General features: G+C 49.4%; 3 protein-coding genes across 5 annotated transcripts in view; 2 read left to right on the plus strand and 1 right to left on the minus strand.

The window, feature by feature from the left end:
* LOC103172886 (E3 ubiquitin-protein ligase TRIM39-like) overlaps positions 1-18313 on the plus strand; it is a 42515-nt gene that overhangs the window by 19485 nt on the left and 4717 nt on the right. The gene's annotated exons all lie outside the window — the stretch shown is intronic.
* LOC103172151 (E3 ubiquitin-protein ligase TRIM39-like) overlaps positions 1-18313 on the minus strand; it is a 72684-nt gene that overhangs the window by 13317 nt on the left and 41054 nt on the right. The window lies entirely within an intron of this gene.
* Positions 5083-11212, plus strand: LOC103173271 (nuclear factor 7, brain-like). 3 transcript variants are annotated; one of them, XM_042344859.1, is made up of 7 exons: positions 5083-5221; positions 5311-5472; positions 6481-6995; positions 7890-7984; positions 8421-8651; positions 9127-9149; positions 10129-11212. In XM_042344859.1, the coding sequence occupies exons 4-7, from the start codon at positions 7937-7939 to the stop codon at positions 10154-10156; spliced, it is 330 nt and encodes a 109-aa protein (XP_042200793.1). In that variant the 5' UTR covers positions 5083-5221; positions 5311-5472; positions 6481-6995; positions 7890-7936; the 3' UTR covers positions 10157-11212. The 3 variants fall into 3 exon arrangements, with proteins under 3 accessions (XP_042200793.1, XP_042200794.1, XP_042200792.1); XM_042344860.1 differs by lacking the exon at positions 10129-11212 and adding an exon at positions 9510-10122; XM_042344858.1 differs by lacking the exon at positions 10129-11212 and having other exon boundaries at positions 9127-9424.

The raw sequence follows: 18313 nt of genomic DNA on the forward strand, positions 1-18313 counted from the left end.
GAGTCAGTTAGGGATTAGCTTCAGCTAGTAATGATGACAAATAGCAGGTGAACGGGTCGAACTCCGACGTCGACAAACTAATTCATGAAAGAATTCTTTACAAACTGTGGTCAGGGTAAGATATGGACATGGATTCAGAATTGTCTCAAAAATATGATGCCAAGTGTCTTTTTAATGTGAGCTGGTAGAAATCGGGAAAGGTATTAAGTTGAGTTATACTAAGAACCTTTCATTACTTGTAATAATAATAATAATAATAATAATCCTTGCATTTGATATAGCGCTTTTCACGTCAGGAGGACGTCCCAAAGCGCTTCACAGAACACACTGTAAAGTGAATTGACTGTATATTTGTGGGCGAACGCGGCAGCCAATTGCGCACAGCAATGTCCCACAAACAGTCGTAGATTGAAAATGACCAATTTAATTATTGTTTTTTTTGGTTTTGGAGGGATTATTATTAGGCGTGTGGAGTAAGGAAACTTGCCCAAGGTTTCGCCCTGCCTGGAATTGAACTCAGGTCTCTCACTTGCAAAGCGAGTGCTCTAACCACTGAGCTACAGGACTCCACATACATATTAATGATTTGCAATGACAGAGCGCAGTGCAAGATAGTTACATTTGCTGATGACACTAAACTGTATAAATGAGGCTTCACTCGATGCATCAGTGCCTGTCCACATCACGTCCGTGACAGTGAAGAAATGTCACAGCTTCTCAGAAAAGGTGTATTAGACAGAAATCATTTTCCAGATTATGTACATTTTCTATCCTATTCTTGCCATCATTGGTGTGCTTGGTAAGCCATCAAATATTTTGTTGATCTTTTAATCAGATTTTAATGCTCCCTTATACTAATGACAATTTAGCAAGTCTGATTTATTAACTTCAGTTTGATTGTAACTTAATTTAGAAGGTGCGTATCATGTGCAATAAAATGTTAAAGAGCACAAACTGCAGGACAATTTACCACCTCACCTGAACGACAAACTTTCTGACAATGCAGTGCTCACCTACCAACGCACTGGAGTTTCAGTCTGATCAACGTGTTGAAAGCCTTGCGTGGGCTTCAAATCACCACCTCAGAACTGAGAGGCAAGAGTGGAACCAACTGAGCCACGTTGATGTGATTATCACAACAAAAGATGTCAATCAACATCGCATAGTTTACCCCCAATGTTTCTGCCTCACCTATTCCATTATATTGGTGTAAACCCACTCATGTATTTGTAATTGCTTGAATATACAAGAGGTTTGAGGAAAGGCTAGTTATTTAAACTTAGCTCTGCAGTCCTTTAAATACTTACATTCAAGGTAAGCAGCTGATGCTCAAGCTCCGCACTACCGAATGGTGGCAGCATGATTCAATGTGTGTGTTTGAGATGTGGGGAGGAAAATGGTACCAAAGCTCTCATGTGTTTCCCGTTGAGTTGTGCTATCCATCAGGTCGCTCACAGGGTGTTCCTTGTGATTGCCACCCACCTACTTAGCGCTCGGCCGTGGACTTGTTGGATGTCAAATGACCACTTTGCTAATTGTACTTGGGGGGAAGGTAAAGCGGGCTTTCCTTGAACTGGCCCCAAGAGGATGTGATTGGCAACAGATTGACGGAATGGGGTCAACACCGTGTGGCACTGTTCAAACCCTCTCGTTCGAATCCTGATCCACATGGGTCTGCAGTAATACAGACCTCAATCATTACCAGCATATTAGGAAGGGTCAGGCAGACTTCCCACTCGGGCCATTTACGGCAAAGCCAAAGCTCAGACACGAACAGTACCAGCTGGACAAACATAGACATCATACAGGCAATGCAATCAATCGACAAACTGTGCAGTTGTAGTTGGTTAAGCTCCAGTAATTGTTACCCAATCTTTTGTTCAGCAAACTGTGTCTGATACTGAGGTGTGTTACTGTAGGAAGAGAGTATGTATTCCATGGGACATGGACATGCAGAATTCTCAATCTAGTTTAAATACATTTCAGCATAAGTGTGTGCCAGAAATAATGTGGAGTCTGTCTAATAATTATCATCCTACAGGTAACTTACTGTCGATTGTGATTCTGGTCTCTCTACCTGTGTCACTCGTTACCTGATTGCTATGGCAATGGCGGATCTGCTGGTGGTTATCAGTGATGTGGTATTAACATGGATTAATTATCTGTCTTTTCTTGTTGGGTTTCTGGATTTGACTGCTGTATGTGCTTTCGGGACCTTTCAGACTGCCACAGCTTCTGACAGCTCTGTCTGGTTAACAGTCGCTTTCACATTTGACTGCTGTGTGATATATTCCAGTGAGAAACTGAAAAGACAATATTGCACCCAGAGAACGGCAGCCTTGGTTATAGGTATTGTGTGTGTACTGAGCGGTCTGAGCGACATCCCCTGGTTCTTTGTGTATGAATCTTTTTTCATTACAAACAATGTTCCGCTGTTCTGTAAACTAAAAGAAACCTTCAACACTTCATCTGCTTGGGCAGCACTTAATTGGGTAGATGTCATTCTAGCCCCATTCATTCCATACTTGCTTATTTTGGTCTTCAATGTACTAACCATCAGACACATTATGGTGGCCAACAGAATCCGCAAACGTCTTCTCAGATAAAACAAAAATGTGAATAACAATGACGCGGAAACGGAGAACAGGAAAAAATGTATTGTTTTGTTGTTCACTATAGTGAGAAGTTTCATGTTCCTTTGGATGACTTGTGTTATAATTGTGATATATGGGAAAGTCGCAGACTATACTTACACACGTGACAGACCCCCGATCTCTATGCGCTGTATCAGTCCCCATGATTGCTTCCGCTTTCAAGCAGTGCCACAAACTCGTGCATTTATGCTGTGACCCAGAGAGAATTCAGCCAAGAGGAGAGGAATATGGCGGCGCGTGTTTTCAATCCAACGCTGAAACTGATTCAATCCTGAAGTGAATACCTGCGGCTCAGACGCCATCACTGCCTCGTGTGTCAACATTCTGTCCTTGACCGGTTCAGGTCCCGCCTTCCACACCGCCTCCACTTGGTCGCAGCAAACGGCGTCCCCTCCCACCCCCGCGCACGTACGCCTCGTGCGGCGTTCCTTGGAGGCCTGTCCTCGGTCGCCTCCTCTTCACAGTCCGCATGCGCCCCCCTTGTTGACGCCATCCGCAGACACGGGGTAAACTCCCACCTGTACGCGGTTGACACCCAACTCCGCCTCTCTGCCCCCACCCTCAACACCAGAACCACTGGCGTCCTGACCGACCGCCTGTGCAGCGCCTCGGGATGTGCTCCCGCCGTGAAAGGCGCTCGATATCAGTGTCATTTTGTTCTTGTTGTTGTTGTTGTTGGGTCTGTGGGGCTCAGACACGCGCTCTCTGCGGGCTGTTATGAAGGGAAACGAGTCTTGTCTGTGTGTGCGATGGTGATCGCCGCGTCCCGGACAGTCACAGCTCTTCAGCCCTTATTGACCAGTCTTTCCCCGTAACCACTGGAGATCAGTTCTTCATCCACATGTATGCAGATGACACCCAACTCTACCTTTCCTCCTCTACTCTCAACTCCACGACCACCGATGTCCTGACAGCTGCCTGTCCGACATCGAGTCCTGGACAAGTGACAACTTTCTTCAGCTCAACGTGCGGAAAACTGAGGCCCTCCTGATTGGCTCATGTCAGCGCCTCCGCACCTCAGGCGCTGACACCATCAGCATCCAAGGCTGCACTCTCCACCTCTCAAAGCAGTCAGGAACCTCGGCGTTTTGTTCGACCCTGAGCTGTCCTTTCTCCCTCACATCCGCACCACAACTGGTACCGCCTTCCATCACCTCCGGAACATCGCCAGACTACGGCACTACCTCACCCCTCACGCTGCTGAAACCCTGGTCCACGCCTTTGTCACCTCAAGGCTGGACTATGGGAACTCTCTCCTCGCCGGCGTTCCCGCCACCTCCCTCCACACTGCAGGTCATTCAGAACTCTGCAGCTCGTGTACTGTCCCGCACCAGACACCGCGACCACACCACACCCACCCTCGCTCGCCTCCACTGGCTCCCCATCCCCCAGAGGATTGATTTCAAGATCCTCATCCTCACCTTTAAGGCCATCTACGGCCTCGCTCCCTCCTACCTCTCTGACCTACTATCCCCCTACCTACCTGCCCGTACCCTCCGTTCCTCTGGCTCCGGTCTGCTCCACATCCCCCGCCCCAACCGCCCTACCATCGGTGGTCGGGCCTTCTGCCTCTCAGCCCCGACGCTCTGGAACTCCATCCCCCAGTGCCTTCGCCGCTTCCTCCCTTTCCTCCTTCAAGGCCGGTCTCAAGAGCTTTCTCTTTGACCTTCAGCCTTCAGCTCCGCTCTCCACTCTCTTCCCCCTCCTCGCTCCCTCCCTTCCCTCCCCTCACCCTGACCATTTCCCCCCTCCTCGCTCCCTCCCTTCCCTCCCCTCACCCTGACCATTTCCCCCCCTGATCGGGTCATGACCCAACTGTGCAGCGCCTTGTGACGTCCTCCTGACGTGAAAGGCGCTTTATAAATGGAATCTTGTTGTTGTTGTTGTTGTTGTTCTCTTCAGACACTTCAGAAAAGGGAGGAACAGGAGACAAGAGAGTGACGGTTGGTCAGGGAGCGCGGGGCGGGGGGGGAGGAGGAGATGATTGACGTGGACACGAGGCCTATCAGGGCGCCATCAGTCACATTGACAACACAGCGCACCAATGGAACGAGATGTTTGAGGAGGCGGGTGTTGGACTCGACCAATGGCGAGCGAGTGGGCGGGAGGCAAGTGACAGTTGGACAGAGAGCGCGAGGCGGGGAAGAGGAGAGATGACTGACGTGGAAACGGACCTCTGACAGCCAGTGTCTGATTGACAACTCGACTGAGCAATCGGAAGCTCCAACTGAGAGGCGGGTGTTCGTGGCGGCCAATGGCGAGCGAGAGGGCGGGGAGAGAGTGACGGTTGGGCAGAGAGCGCGAGGCGGTGGGGGGGTGGAGGTGATTGACGTGGAAACGGGGCAATGACAGCTCAGTATCTGATTGACAGACGCGATGACGAATCAGAAATGCTGATCGAATAGCCGGATGTTGTGAAAGGACCAATGGGGAGCGAGTGGGCGGGGAGAGAGTGACGGTTGGAGGAGGAGGAGAAGCGCGGACATGGTGGCGGCGGTGAGGAGTTGAGCAGTCGGGGAGGGAGCGGCCCCGAGAGGCGGGACAACTCGGCGCTGATGGGGGATCGGGTCAGTGAGAGACAGAGAGTGTGTGTGTGAGTGTGTAACGCCGTCTCCCCCCGTCACTGAATCCCAGTTTTCCTGCCTTTTGTCTGCAGTTTGTTTCTGGTGGGAAATGGCGTTGTGGCCGCACCTTCTCGAGCTGCTGGTGACCGGGAGCAGCTGTTTTGCAGAGAGAGAGAGAGAGAGAGATGGAGCACTGGTGGGCAGCGCCTCCCCGTCTGTCCCCCGTCCCCCGCTGCTTGTTTCTCAGCCCTGAGGTGAGCGGTGTCTGAGGCTGTGGCCTTCTCCGTCTGACGGCTGTTGTTGGGGCGTCTGAGAAGATCTGACACTGAGGACACTATCCCGGGGAAAGGTCATGGTTTCCGACTCCATTACAACCTCTGTTGTGTTTAAACAATATTTAACTATTGCTTAATTGCTACATGTTCTTGTATTCGAGTACAGATAGTGTTTACACAATATTCAGCAGATAAAGCAGTGACTAATCTACAGAGAGTTTGTGTATATCGGTTTGATTTATGAAATGAAATGAAGTCGAAGAAACAAAAGTCAGCGACTTAGACTGTGGAAACATCAGAGAAGAGAAACTGATCGCTTCTCAATCTCTCTGTTCGTAGTCACGACTTTATTTGCTTCAGATGTTCATTAAATGCTTTGTGTACTTTTATTCATTGGCTGTTGATTGATCAAATGAAGTTGAATTGTATTATTGTGGGGTCCTTTTGGGTAATGTTTGCAGCACTTGTCAGAGGAGTTGGGTTCGATTCCCAGGAGGTCGAAACTTTGGCAAGTTTCCTTACCCCATGACTCTGTTTACTGAGCAGTAAGTTGAAACCTGATTGTTAGTCAGTGGACAGATCACTTTTCTGGGACTAATAATCCTTTAAAAATCCTTCAGTATTTTTCATAAACAAATAAAATTTGGTCAATCAATCCACGATTGCCTGTGGGACACTGCTGTGTGCAATTGTCTTCACCTTTCGCCAACAAAACACATAGTGAATTCACTTGATATTCTGTGTAGCGCTTTGAGACATCTCGAAGATATGATCAGGCACAAAATAATAAGCAAAGGTTATTACTATTATGATTATTACACTGTTGTAATCATTAAAATTCAATTAGAGAAGAAGCACTTCTAGACATCTTGAAGACAGGATAAAGTGCTATATCAAAATGCAAGGATTATTATTATTAAACATTCTGAGACGTGACCTTACGAATGGCCTGAATGTGCTAAACATCTGTGTTCCTTTTGTCTTCAGGTGTCTGTCCCTTCAAACAGCAGTTGGTCTGTGATCCCCACCCACACAGCCACGTCCTGGTTTGGGGGAAAGTCCCAAACAGAGCAAAGAGCTGATGGTGAAATGGCGTCTGAACAGGAACTGGAGAACCTGAGAAATGAAGCCACGTGTTCAATCTGTCTGGAGTTTTATACGGATCCGGTGACTGTAGACTGTGGCCACAGCTTCTGCAGAACTGTATTTTACAGTGTTGGGGCACAGGGCAAGAAAGTGTGTCCTGTCCGCAGTGCAGGCAGCAGATTCCCCAGAGGAGTGTTTGGCCCAACAGAACTCTGTCTAACATTGTGGAGAGTGTTCAGAGACTGAGCCTGAATCCGAGGCTGGAAGAGGTGGGAATCCAGTGTGAAGAGCATGAGGAGAAGCTGAAACTGTTTTGTGAAACGGATCAAAGAGCGATCTGTGTGGTCTGTGCGATGTCCCGTGATCACAAGGATCACACAGTCATTCCCATTAAGGAAGCTGCTGAGCTCCACAAGGTATGGAATTGATATTAATCCTGACATTTCACACCGCTTTGTGAGTATGTCTCAAAGTGCCTCAGAATACGCGATAAACATAGCAGCAGGAACATAGGCACAGAAGGAGACCATTCAGGGCTTGAAGCCTGTTTGCCATTCAGGTAGATCATGGCTAATCTGTACATCAACTATAAATCCCCATCTTTGCCCCATATCCCTTGATACCCTGACCTAACAAAACTCTATCCACCTCAGTCTTAATCCACCGATTTTGGGGGCGAGAGTTCCAGATTTCTAACTAATATTATTCCCCTTCTTCTGAGTTCTGTCACCAGAAGATATATTGTCTCTGTAGCTGCTGTATCAAAATCCTTTATTAATTTAAAAACCTCAATCAGATCACCCCTCAACCTTTTAAACTCAAGGGAATACTGACCAGGTTTATGGAACCCTAAAGTGACCTGACTGTGAACACAGCTGCCTATTTGCACACACCAATGTCCCACAAACTCCTGACTCAGACGCCACAATCTGATCCACTGAACCAGGTGTTTAATATGTAAGATTGGTTTGATGACCAAGCTATAGTTTAGTCGAGCAGATGAAGCTTTGTCAATGTGCTGTTACACTCTATGTGACATATTAGGAAAGAGATGATATTGTGTACAGCCGGTCACTGAGCAGCAATCTCGCCGGCCTCTGGGTCAGAAGGTTGTGTGCTCAAGCCCTGGTGTTGGCTGAATTGCTGACGGCATGTTAGGTAAATCCAGAAGTTCTGAGCGGACTCACCATCTGACTGTGTTGATCGAGTGGAATAGAATATTACAGCTCTGTCACACAAGTGGAATATCCTAAACCAGTAATAGTGACTCTGTCACTTCTCTCTGTTTACTTACATTCACTTTGTTTCAGCAAAAGCTGCAGAAAGCCGAGGAACCCTTCACAAACAGTTGGATGAAATGTCTCGGTGTCAGAGAGAAGAAGGAGCTACTCAACTGGAAGTGAAGGTGAGGGATTTGTATATCAGCTCTGATATAGCCCATCCCATTGATATTGCTGTTTGACAAACTTTCCCGCTGTTTCCAACCAGGACCACCCTACAGGTTAGGGCTTGATATCGCAGGGTTAACAGGAGATGAGTGGGTTTACTCACTGCCCACAGTGACTCGTCTGCCTATCCAGGTCCTGCCGATGAGCCAGGCTGGGCTGTGCCTTTATCAGCAGTGCCCTGGGATAGGGTGGACCGGCCTGGCTCAGGAACTGGACAAGAGACCGTCACAGAGGCCTGGCTTGATGCCGCCATTCCATTGCCAGGCAGGTCACCTTGGATTCAGTTCAGGAGACCTCGCTACCCTCCCACTCAGGATGATATCAGCAGGTTCATGGGCAATGTCACCGTGACTGACAGGTTGGATAATGTTAACATTGTGTTTATTGTGACAGAGACAAGCCGAGCATTTGAGGAAGAACATCGACGCTGAATTTGCTAAACGTCACCAGCTGCTGACTGAGGACCAGCGAGACCTGATCACCAAACTCAGACTGCAGGAGGAGGCCATCGTGGGCCAAATAGAAAACAATAAGAGCCACATTTCCAAGCAAATTACTTCTATTAATCAGAGAATAGCAGAAATCCAGAAAAGACTGACTCTGCAGAACACCGAATTCCTGAAGGTGCATAGGCTGTGTGTCTGGTGTGATAGACAGACAGTGAGTGTGTTAATGCTGGTGTGTGTCTGGTGTGATAGATAGACAGGTGAGGATGTTAAAGCTGAATTTTGAAAGAGATGTATACGAGGGGGAAGTATTTTGTGTGACCTTAAATGATTGAATTATTACAAACAGCTGTGACTGATCAGAAATTTTGTTTTAATTCATTGAAACAGTAGACTGCTGATGACACGACACTGACTTAACTTGTCACGACCCCTGACGTCATCACGTTGTCACTATCCCGGCCTCATTTATTTATGAATGTATACATATGCCTTACTGCCCACTCCTGATACCTTGTCACTGAGACCTGTTGCCTCGGAGTGATGAGTTATCAGGAATCATAGCATTAAGCTGCCTCATAGCTGTTCAAATTCATCTCGATGGCTGTGTGCAAGATTGACTGTAACTCTCCTTACTTTTATTTCTTTTTCAGGATATCAAATCCATCATTGACAGGTCTGTAATCTTTCCTTCTGTCCATCTAGTTTGTGACATTCCCTTTGTGTAACAGAAAGTGTTATTAGTCATAGAGAAACATACGGGTGTGAGAGCCCAGAACATTATATCTGTCCAGTCTATTTCCAAATTCTACAGGGAATTGAGATGATAATAATAATCCTATCACTTGATAGAGTGCTTTATCAGATCTTTGAGTTGATGCAAAGCACTTAATAGAAAACACCGTAAATGATTGTATATTTTCTGGGAGAAACACAGCAGCCCATTGCAGTGTCCCAAACAAATTGGAATCAAGAGGTTATTACCTCTGGAAAATTGATCTGCTAATCGACTAACAACTTGGTTCTTACTTACTAGGTGTCAGTAGGAAAGCACTGAGTTGTAATGGAAGGAAATTTACCTAATGTTTTGCCCTACCTGGTAATCGAAACAGGATCTTCTGGCTTGTGAAGCGAGTGCTCTAACTCTTCAGCTGCAGGACTCCACAATGGTGGTGATGGTGAAAATCTCCACCTGAGTCATCGATATTGTGCCTGAATTTAATGAAACAAATCTCTATCTGTGCCCCGGTCTGGTGTTGACATCAAGAAATCCACAAACGTGTCTGTTAATGTGGCTGAGAGGGACCTCATTGGGTCTCTGAGGAACAGAGAGTGGAAACTCCTGTTAAAGGGCATCACTGCAGGTAACACTGGCTCTTACTGTGTTCCTGTGATTGGAGTTTGACTCTGGGAATAGATGTGCAGTAAATGTCTTGTTCTCATTCCTCATCCCTTCGGTCGGGAATGCTGAATAAGATCATTGGGAGCTCAGCCCCGCGGTGGCTGGGCCCCGGGTGGCAGGCAGACATTACTGGGTCCCACGTGTAACCTGAGACACACCGAGCAGGAATCCAAACCTCACGGAAAGAACCATTGAAATATAATGTCAACCGTTCACCACACGATCTCCAACATGTCAACATTCTGTGTTTCAGCTCCAGCCTCTCTGACTCTGGATCCTAACACAGCCCATCCCCGGCTCATCCTGTCTGAGGACCGGACCCGAGTAAGAGTCAGCAGGTTCCTGACACCCCGGAGAGGTTCAGTTACTGACCCAGTGACCTGGGGTCTGAGGGGTTCACATCAGGGAGACGTTACTGGGAGGTGGGGGTGTGGAACAGCACACACTGTATAGTGGGGGTGGCCCGAGAGTTTGCTTAGGAAGGGGAATTTCACACAAGGAACTGAGGCTGGAGTCTGGGCTGTGGGGCTGTACAGTGCGTAATATAAAGCTCCAACCTCACCTCTTACCCCCCTCCCCCTGAGTGTGACCCCCCAGGTGCTGGGAGTGTACCTGGACTATGCGGGAAGACAGGTGTCGCTGTACGACGCCGACCACATGTCTCATCTTTTCACTTTCATCCACATGTTCACTGGGAAACACTTCCTTTACTTCAGCCCTGGCCTTAACGCCGACCTGACACTGACCTGACCCTCTGACAGGGGTGAGGGTGATCAATCAGAGAGAGGTTCAGGGGTTAATGGGCAGAAATTCAAGGATCATAGAAACAGGAGGAGGCCATTCAGCCCCTCGAGCCTGTTCGGCCATTGTGTAAGATCACGGCTGATCTGTACCTCAAACCCAGTTACCGGCCTTTGCCCCGTATCCCTTAACACCCCGACCTGACAAACATCTCCCCACCTCCGTCTGGACAGTGCGAATGGATCCAACCATAATCCACAGCCTTTTGGGGGAGAGAGTTCCAGGTTCCCACCGGCCTTTGGGTGAAAAACTACCCCTAATTTCACTCCTAAATACCCCGGCTCTAATATTAAGATGATGCCCCCCTTGTTCTGGATTGCAATTTCTCTGTATCTACACTATCGAATGTCTTTATTATTTTAAAATCCTCGATTAGATCACCCCTCATCCTCCTAAACTGACCGGAATAGTGACCAAGTTTATGTAACCAGTTATTGTGATTTAACCCTTTAAGCCCCGGGACAAACTCATATCGTGAAATGTCATTTTGCTTTGTGTTGTGTTGGTATCACAATAAAATGGGCGGATGTACAATCTCTCCGTGTGACGTGTGAGGCTGTGATGTCAGGATTGGCTGTGATGAGATGTGAGACACGACACAGACTGAGGAGCAGATACAGGAGACTCCGGACTGCGGTGTCACAGGGCGGGACAGTCTATAGGGGAGGTGTTACTGTTAATATCAGACTCTATAGAGGTGTCACTGTTAATATCAGACGATATAGAGTTGTCTCTCTCTCTCTCTCTGTATCCCTTTATTTTTGTCTCTCTAACTGTTGTTGAGTATCTCTGTCTCTCAAGGCCTGTGTCGCTGCCTCGCGCTCTGCTTCTCGGTATCTCTCTCTCTGCCTCTCTATGTTTCTATCTCTGGTACTATTATTCTCTCTCTCTCTGTCGGTCTCTCTCTGTCGGTCTCTCTCTGTCGCTCTCTCTCTCTCTGTCGCTCTCTCTTCTCTTTGACCGAGCCATCAGCTCCCCTCTCGACTCTCTTCCCCCTCCTCGCTCCCTCCCTTCCCTCCCCTCACCCTGACCATTTCCCCCCTCGATCCCTCCCTTCCCTCCCCTCACCCTGACCATTTCCCCCCTGCTCGGGTCATGACCCAACTGTGCAGCGCCTTGTGACGTCCTCCTGACGTGAGAGGCGCTTTATAAATGGAATCTTGTTGTTGTTGTTGTTGTTGTCGCTCTCTCTCTCTCTGTCGCTCTCTCTCTGTCGCTCTCTCTCTGTCGCTCTCTCTCTGTCGCTCTCTCTCTGTCGCTCTCTCACTGTCGCTCTCTCTCTGTGTCCCTCCAGTCCCCGAGTCAGGTTGGGCTGCAGTCACTGTTGGCCACAGCGCGGCCCAGCCTGGCTCAGCAGGACTGGGAGGAACAGACTCAGCTCCTGTTTTGTAGTCCTGTAGCTGAAAGCGAGAGGACCATGGTTCGATGCCTGAGCCGGTCAAAAAGTTGGACAAGTTTCCTTATTCCACATACAGCCCTCTGTTCAGCAGTAAGTTGGAACCCAGGGGATAGATCACTTTCTGTCGTTAATAATTCCTTTGTAAAACAAATCAGTCATTCAATCCACAAAACAGACACATACATATACACATACAAACGTTGAAACTCACACAGACATACACACTCACACATGAAGACACCCACATACACAGATAGACACACACATATGCACATATACACATAAGGACACACATCTGTAACAACAACTGGATTTACATAGCGTCCTCCACGCCAGACGGCGTCTCAGAGCACTTTACAGTTTCGGACCCCGGGACTGAGCCGGGGTGGTGGTGGGGGACGGGGGTGTTGGGGGAAGGTGATCAAAGGTGCGGTCGAAAAGAGAGGTCTTTAGCAGAGATCTGAAAATGGGGAGGGAGGGGGTGAGAGGAAGGGAGTGAGGAAGGTAGTTCCAGCGCCTCAGGGCACGGCCGCCGAGGGTGGAGCGTAGAAATCGGGGGACACGGAGGAGGTCAGACCCGGAGGAACGAAGGCAACGGGTGCTGTTTTGAGGAGAGAGGAGGTCAGAGAGGTCTGGGGGTACAGAGGAGTGTAAGGACTTGAATACGGGGGAGAGGATCTGGAAGTCGATCCTCTCTGGGATAGGCAGCCAGTGCAATCCAACAAGGACTGGGGGTCGGGGAGCGGTGTTTGGTGCGGGTGGGAATGCGGGCGGCAGAGTTCTGAATGAGTTGGATTTCATGGATAATAATAATAATAATAATAATAATCCTTGCATTTGATATAGCGCTTTTCACGTCGGGAGGACGTCCCAAAGCGCTTCACAGAACACACTGTAAAGTGAATTGACTGTATATTTGTGGGCGAACGCGGCAGCCAATTGCGCACAGCAATGTCCCACAAACAGTCGTGGATTGAAAATGACCAATTTATTATTGTTTTGGAGGGATTATTATTAGGCGTGTGGAGTAAGGAAACTTGCCCAAGTTTTCGCCCTGCCTGGAATTGAATTCAGGTCTCTAGCTTGCAAAGCAAGTGCTCAACCACCGAGCTACAGAGCTATAGTCCAAATGCACAACCAGCCCGATCCAAGCTCCGCTGTAAATAAATTGGTTGTGTACCTACACTGAACCATCCCTGACAGTGACCAACTCCCATCAAATACACTGAACCAAATTCAACATGAACTACATCGATTACTACACAGAGGATTCTCTGACAAACTAACTCAGCAACACAAAGCCAGTCCCGTCTCACAACACCTCCACTTCACAAAACCAGCCCCAACACTGACCAACTTCCCTGAGTTTCACTGATCAAATCCACAGTAATTCATTCTCAACAATTCTACTAATCCAACCTTGGCCCCACTCACTCAACTACACTGTAACTGCACTGAACCTGCCCTGACACAAACCAACTCTCAAACACCCTCTCAACTAAACCCAACTCTCAACTATACTAAGGAAATACTGACAGAAACCAACTCAACAAGTGGACTGACTGACCCTGACAAACCCAACTCTGAACCAATCTCAGCATAAACTGACTCAACAACTACACTAAACCAGTCTGAACAGAACCTGACTCGTGGCAGCCACACTGACCCAGACCCGGCAGCAACCGACTCTCGGCAGCTACACTTTGCAGGTTACTAGCAAACCAGCCGTGCAAACTGCTCCGACCCAGCCCTGGCGGCGACTGACCCGAGGCAACTGCACTGAGCCAGGCCTGAAAGACTCTAAGCCTCAACAACTGCACTCGACCGGCCTTGACAGACAGTCACTGACTCGACACCTGCCCTGAACCAAATCATACACAAACTGATGCTCCCCAACACAAACCAACTCAGCCACTGAACCCAACCAACCTCGATAAAGATACTGAGCAAATAAACCAACCTTCACACAGAGACTCTATATTACGCAACACACAAATTCCATCTGATCTCAGATCAAACTCTTGTAATAGATGTTATCAAATCAAACCTTACACCATCCAACTACAATGTCTGACTTCAATCTCTGCGATTCATACAATCTGTATGAATTAATTCTACCCTCAACCCAAACTGTCACCTCACCATATTAACTCAGCAACATCCACCCATCTTGTCACTCTCAAAACCCAGTCTTTGTTGCTAACAACTTCTAATCTCAACCTCGAGTGTGAACCAGAGTTTGGCTCACATGTCAAACATCCAGCATGATGTCCACAGTGTTACCAAACCTCTTGAGTGTGGAAAGGTGCAAGAGAGAGAGTGTAATAGCTTTAGTTGCCAACTGGGTTTTCTGCTATTGCACTTACCTTATCTACCACGAATTCCAACTTGCTGGAAAGAAAGGATACAAATACAGTAAGGTTTCCACAAAACCACACTTACCATATATGGATGGTGGTGGAGGGGAGGCCGGTGAGGAGGGCATTGGAGTAGTCCAGCCGAGATGTGACAAAGGCATGGACCAGATTTTCAGCGACTTGGGGAGAGGTATTTGTGGAGCTGGGCGATGCGACGGAGGTGGAAAAAGGCGGTGCTGGTGAGGGACCGGATGTGGAGGAGAAAGGATAATTGGGGGTCGCATGTGACGTATAGGTTGAGTACGGGTTCAGAGCGTTTGAGAGGGAGGTCAGGACGGTGGAGGAGGTGAGAACCATGAGATTTTAGACGTTGATGAGAGCCAAAGAGTATGGCTTCTGTCAACGTTCAGCTGAAGGAAGTTTGCACTTATCCAGCCCCTGAGATCTGTCAGGCAGAACATCAGGGGACTGGGGGGCGCAAAGAGAGGTGGAAAAGTAGAGTTGGTTGTTATGTGGAAATGTACTCCATGTCTGCGGATGAGATCCCCACGTGGGAGCATATAGCTCAGAAAGAGGAGTTGGGGGCCAAGGATGGACCACCCTCCCATCCCACCACAGGTACAATTAGAGAGAAAAAGGAGCCCCCCCCCCCACACACACACAACGTACGGGTATAGTTCGAGAAAGATGGGGGAGAACTGCCTCCCCGACAAACACACAGGGACAGTTAGAGAAACACAGAGGAGGGAAAACACCCCATCCCACCACGAAACACACGGGGACAGTTGGAGAGAGAGCGAGGAGCCCCCCACCCCCCACAGGGACAATTAGAGGAGGGAAGAGCTCCTCCTCCCACAGGCACAGTTAGAGGGAGAGAGGAGCCCTCCCCACACAGGGACAGTTAGCCCTCCAACCCCTCCATAGGGACAGTTGGCGATAGAGAGGAGCCCAACCACCAGGAATGGTAAGAGGGAGAGAGGAATCCCCTGCACTGGAGGATCAGACTGGACTATGAGTTGTCAGTGCCCCCGATGCGGATCTGGAACCAGCGATTCCGAGGTGAGAGCATCCGGCCGAGCCGGACTGACTGACCGACACCGACACAGCAAGATATTATACAGAGACCAGGGTTGTTATACAGAGACTAGAGCTGTTATACAGACACCAGGCCCGTTATACAGAAATCAGGCCTGTTATACAGAGATCAGGCCCGTTATACAGAGACCAGGCCTGTGACACAGAGATCAGGCCCGTTATACAGAGACCAAGCCTATTATACAGAGACCAGGCCTGCTATACAGAGAACAGACGAGTTATACAGAGAACAGACCTGTTATATAATAATAATAATAATCCTTGCATTTGATATCGCGCTTTTCACGTCGGGAGGACGTCCCAAAGCGCTTCACAAAATATACCGTAAAGTGAATTGACTGTATATTTGTGGGCGAACGCAGCAGCCAATTGCGCACAGCGATGTCCCACAAACAGTCGCAGATTGAAAATGACCAATTTATTATTGTTTTTGGTTTTGGAGGGATTATTATTAGGCTCTGTGTGGAGTAAGGAAACTTGTCCAAGGTTTCGCCCTCTGCCTGAAATTGAACTCAGGTCTCTCACTTGCAAAGCGAGTGCTCTAACCGCTGAGCTACAGGACTCCACATTACATAGAACAGACCTGTTATACAGATAATAGGGCTGTTATACAAAGACCAGGCCTGTTATATAGAGACCAGGCCTGTTGTACAGAGACCAGGGCTGTTGTGGAGACCAGGGCTGTTGTACAGAGAACAGGGCTGTTATGCAGAGACCAGGGCTACTGTACAACAACAACAACAAGATTCCATTTATAGAGCACCTTTCACATCGGGAGGACGTCCCAAAGCGCTGTAGGGGAGGGAAGGGAGGGGGCAAGGAGGGGGTAGAGAGACGAGAGAGGAGCTGAAGGCACGGACAAATAGAAAGGAATTGAGACCGGCCTTGAAGGAGTAAAGGGAGGAAGCGGCGAAGGCACTGGGGGATAGAATTCCGGAGCCTTGGGGTTGAGAGGCTGAAGGCCACCTATGGTAGGGCGGTTGGGGCGGGGGATGTGGTGCAGACCGGAGCCAGAGGAACGGAGGATACGGGCAGGTAAGTAGGGGGATAGTAGGTCGGAGAGATAAGAGGGAGCAAGGCCGTGAATGGCCTTATTGGTGAGGATGAGGATGTTCAATTTGATCGTCTGGGGGATGGGGAGCCAGTGGAGGCGAGCGAGGGTGGGAGTGATGTGGTCGCGGTGTCTGGTGCGGGACAGTACACGAGCTGCAGAGTTCTGAATGACCTGCAGCTTGTGGAGGGAGGTGGCGGGAAGGCCGGCGAGGAGAGAGTTCCATAGTCCAGCCTTGAGGTGACAAAGGCGTGGACCAGTGTTTCAGCAGCGTGAGGGGTGAGGTAGTGCCGTAGTCTGGCGATGTTCCGAAGGTGATGGAAGGCGGTGCCAGTTGTAGTGCGGATGTGAGGGAGAAAGGACAGCTCAGGGTCGAACAAAACGCCGAGGTTCCTGACTGCTTTGAGAGGTGGAGAGTGCAGCCTTGGATGCTGATGGTGTCAGCGCCTGAGGTGCGGAGGCGCTGACGTGAGCCAATCAGGAGGGCCTCGGTTTTTCGCACGTTGAGCTGAAGAAAGTTGTCTCTCCCCCAGGACTCGATGTCGGACAGGCAGGCTGTCAGGACATCGGTGGTCGTGGAGTTGAGAGTAGAGGAGGAAAGGTAGAGTTGGGTGTCATCCGCATACATGTGGAAGTTAACTCCATGTCTGCGGATGATGTCACCGAGGGGAGCATATAGAGGGTGAAGAGGAGGGGACCGAGGACAGAGCCCTGAGGGACACCACATGAGACAGTACGGGGGGTGGAGGAGAAGCCATTCGTTGAGACAAAGTGAAGACGGTGAGAAAGGTACGACCTAAACCATTCAAGGACAGTGCCTTGAAGGTTTAGGTGGGAGGACAAGCGGTGGAGTAGGATAGCGTGGTCGACCGTATCGAATGCTGCCGATAGGTCGAGGAGGACGAGGAGACAGAGGGAGCCCTGGTCACAGATGGTCAGGATATCATGGGTGACCTTGACCAGGGCAGTTTCTGTGCTATGGGCAGCACGGAAACCTGACTGAAGGGGTTCAAAAAGAGAATGGGTGGAAAGGAAAGAGCGCAGTTGGGAGGCGACAACTCTTTCCAAGACCTTGGAAAGACCAGGGAGACCAGGGCTGTTATCCAGAGACCAGGGCTGTTGTACAGAGACCAGGGCTGTTATAGAGAGACCAGGGCTGTTATAGAGAGACCAGGGCTGTTATAGAGAGACCAGGGCTGTTATAGAGAGACCAGGGCTGTTGTACAGAGACGAAACTCAGTGCGTTTCAACTCAATATGAGGGGTTATGAGCTGACGGGGGAGGGGAGCTGAGGGGATGTGAGGGGAGCTGAGGGAATATGAAGGGAGCTGAGGGGATGTGAGTGGGGGGAGCTGAGGGGATGTGAGGGGGGGGAGCTGAAGGGATGTGAGGGGAGGGGAGCTGAAGGGATGTGAGGGTAGGGGGGATGTGAGGGGAGCTGAGGGGATGTGAGGGGAGCTTAGGGGAGCTGAGGGGAAGTGAGGGGAGCTGAGGGGGTGAAGGGAGCTGAAGAGATGTGAGGGGAGGGGAGCTGTAAGGATGTGAGGGTAGGGGGGCTGAGGGGATGCGAGGGAAGCTGAGGGAATGTGAGGTGAGCTGAGGGGATGTGAGGTTAGTGGAGTTGAGGGGATGTGAAGGGAGGGAAGCTGAGGGGAGCTGAGGGGATGTGAGGGGAGCTGAGGGGATGTGAGGGGGGGGAGCTGAAGGGATGTGAGGGGAGGGGAGCTGAAGGGAT

This window comes from Callorhinchus milii, unplaced genomic scaffold (genome assembly GCF_018977255.1).
Source record: "Callorhinchus milii isolate IMCB2004 unplaced genomic scaffold, IMCB_Cmil_1.0 Scaffold30, whole genome shotgun sequence".
Lineage (NCBI taxonomy): Eukaryota > Metazoa > Chordata > Chondrichthyes > Chimaeriformes > Callorhinchidae > Callorhinchus > Callorhinchus milii.

Bases quoted from the DNA above. Each gene is read 5' to 3' on its own strand.
- LOC103173271 (XM_042344858.1), top strand. From the start codon at position 7,937: ATGTCTCGGTGTCAGAGAGAAGAAGGAGCTACTCAACTGGAAGTGAAG. The intron at 7,985-8,420 runs GTGAGGGATTTG...TTATTGTGACAG, and splicing joins CTACTCAACTGGAAGTGAAG to AGACAAGCCGAGCATTTGAG. The intron at 8,652-9,126 runs GTGCATAGGCTG...TTTCTTTTTCAG, and splicing joins AGAACACCGAATTCCTGAAG to GATATCAAATCCATCATTGA.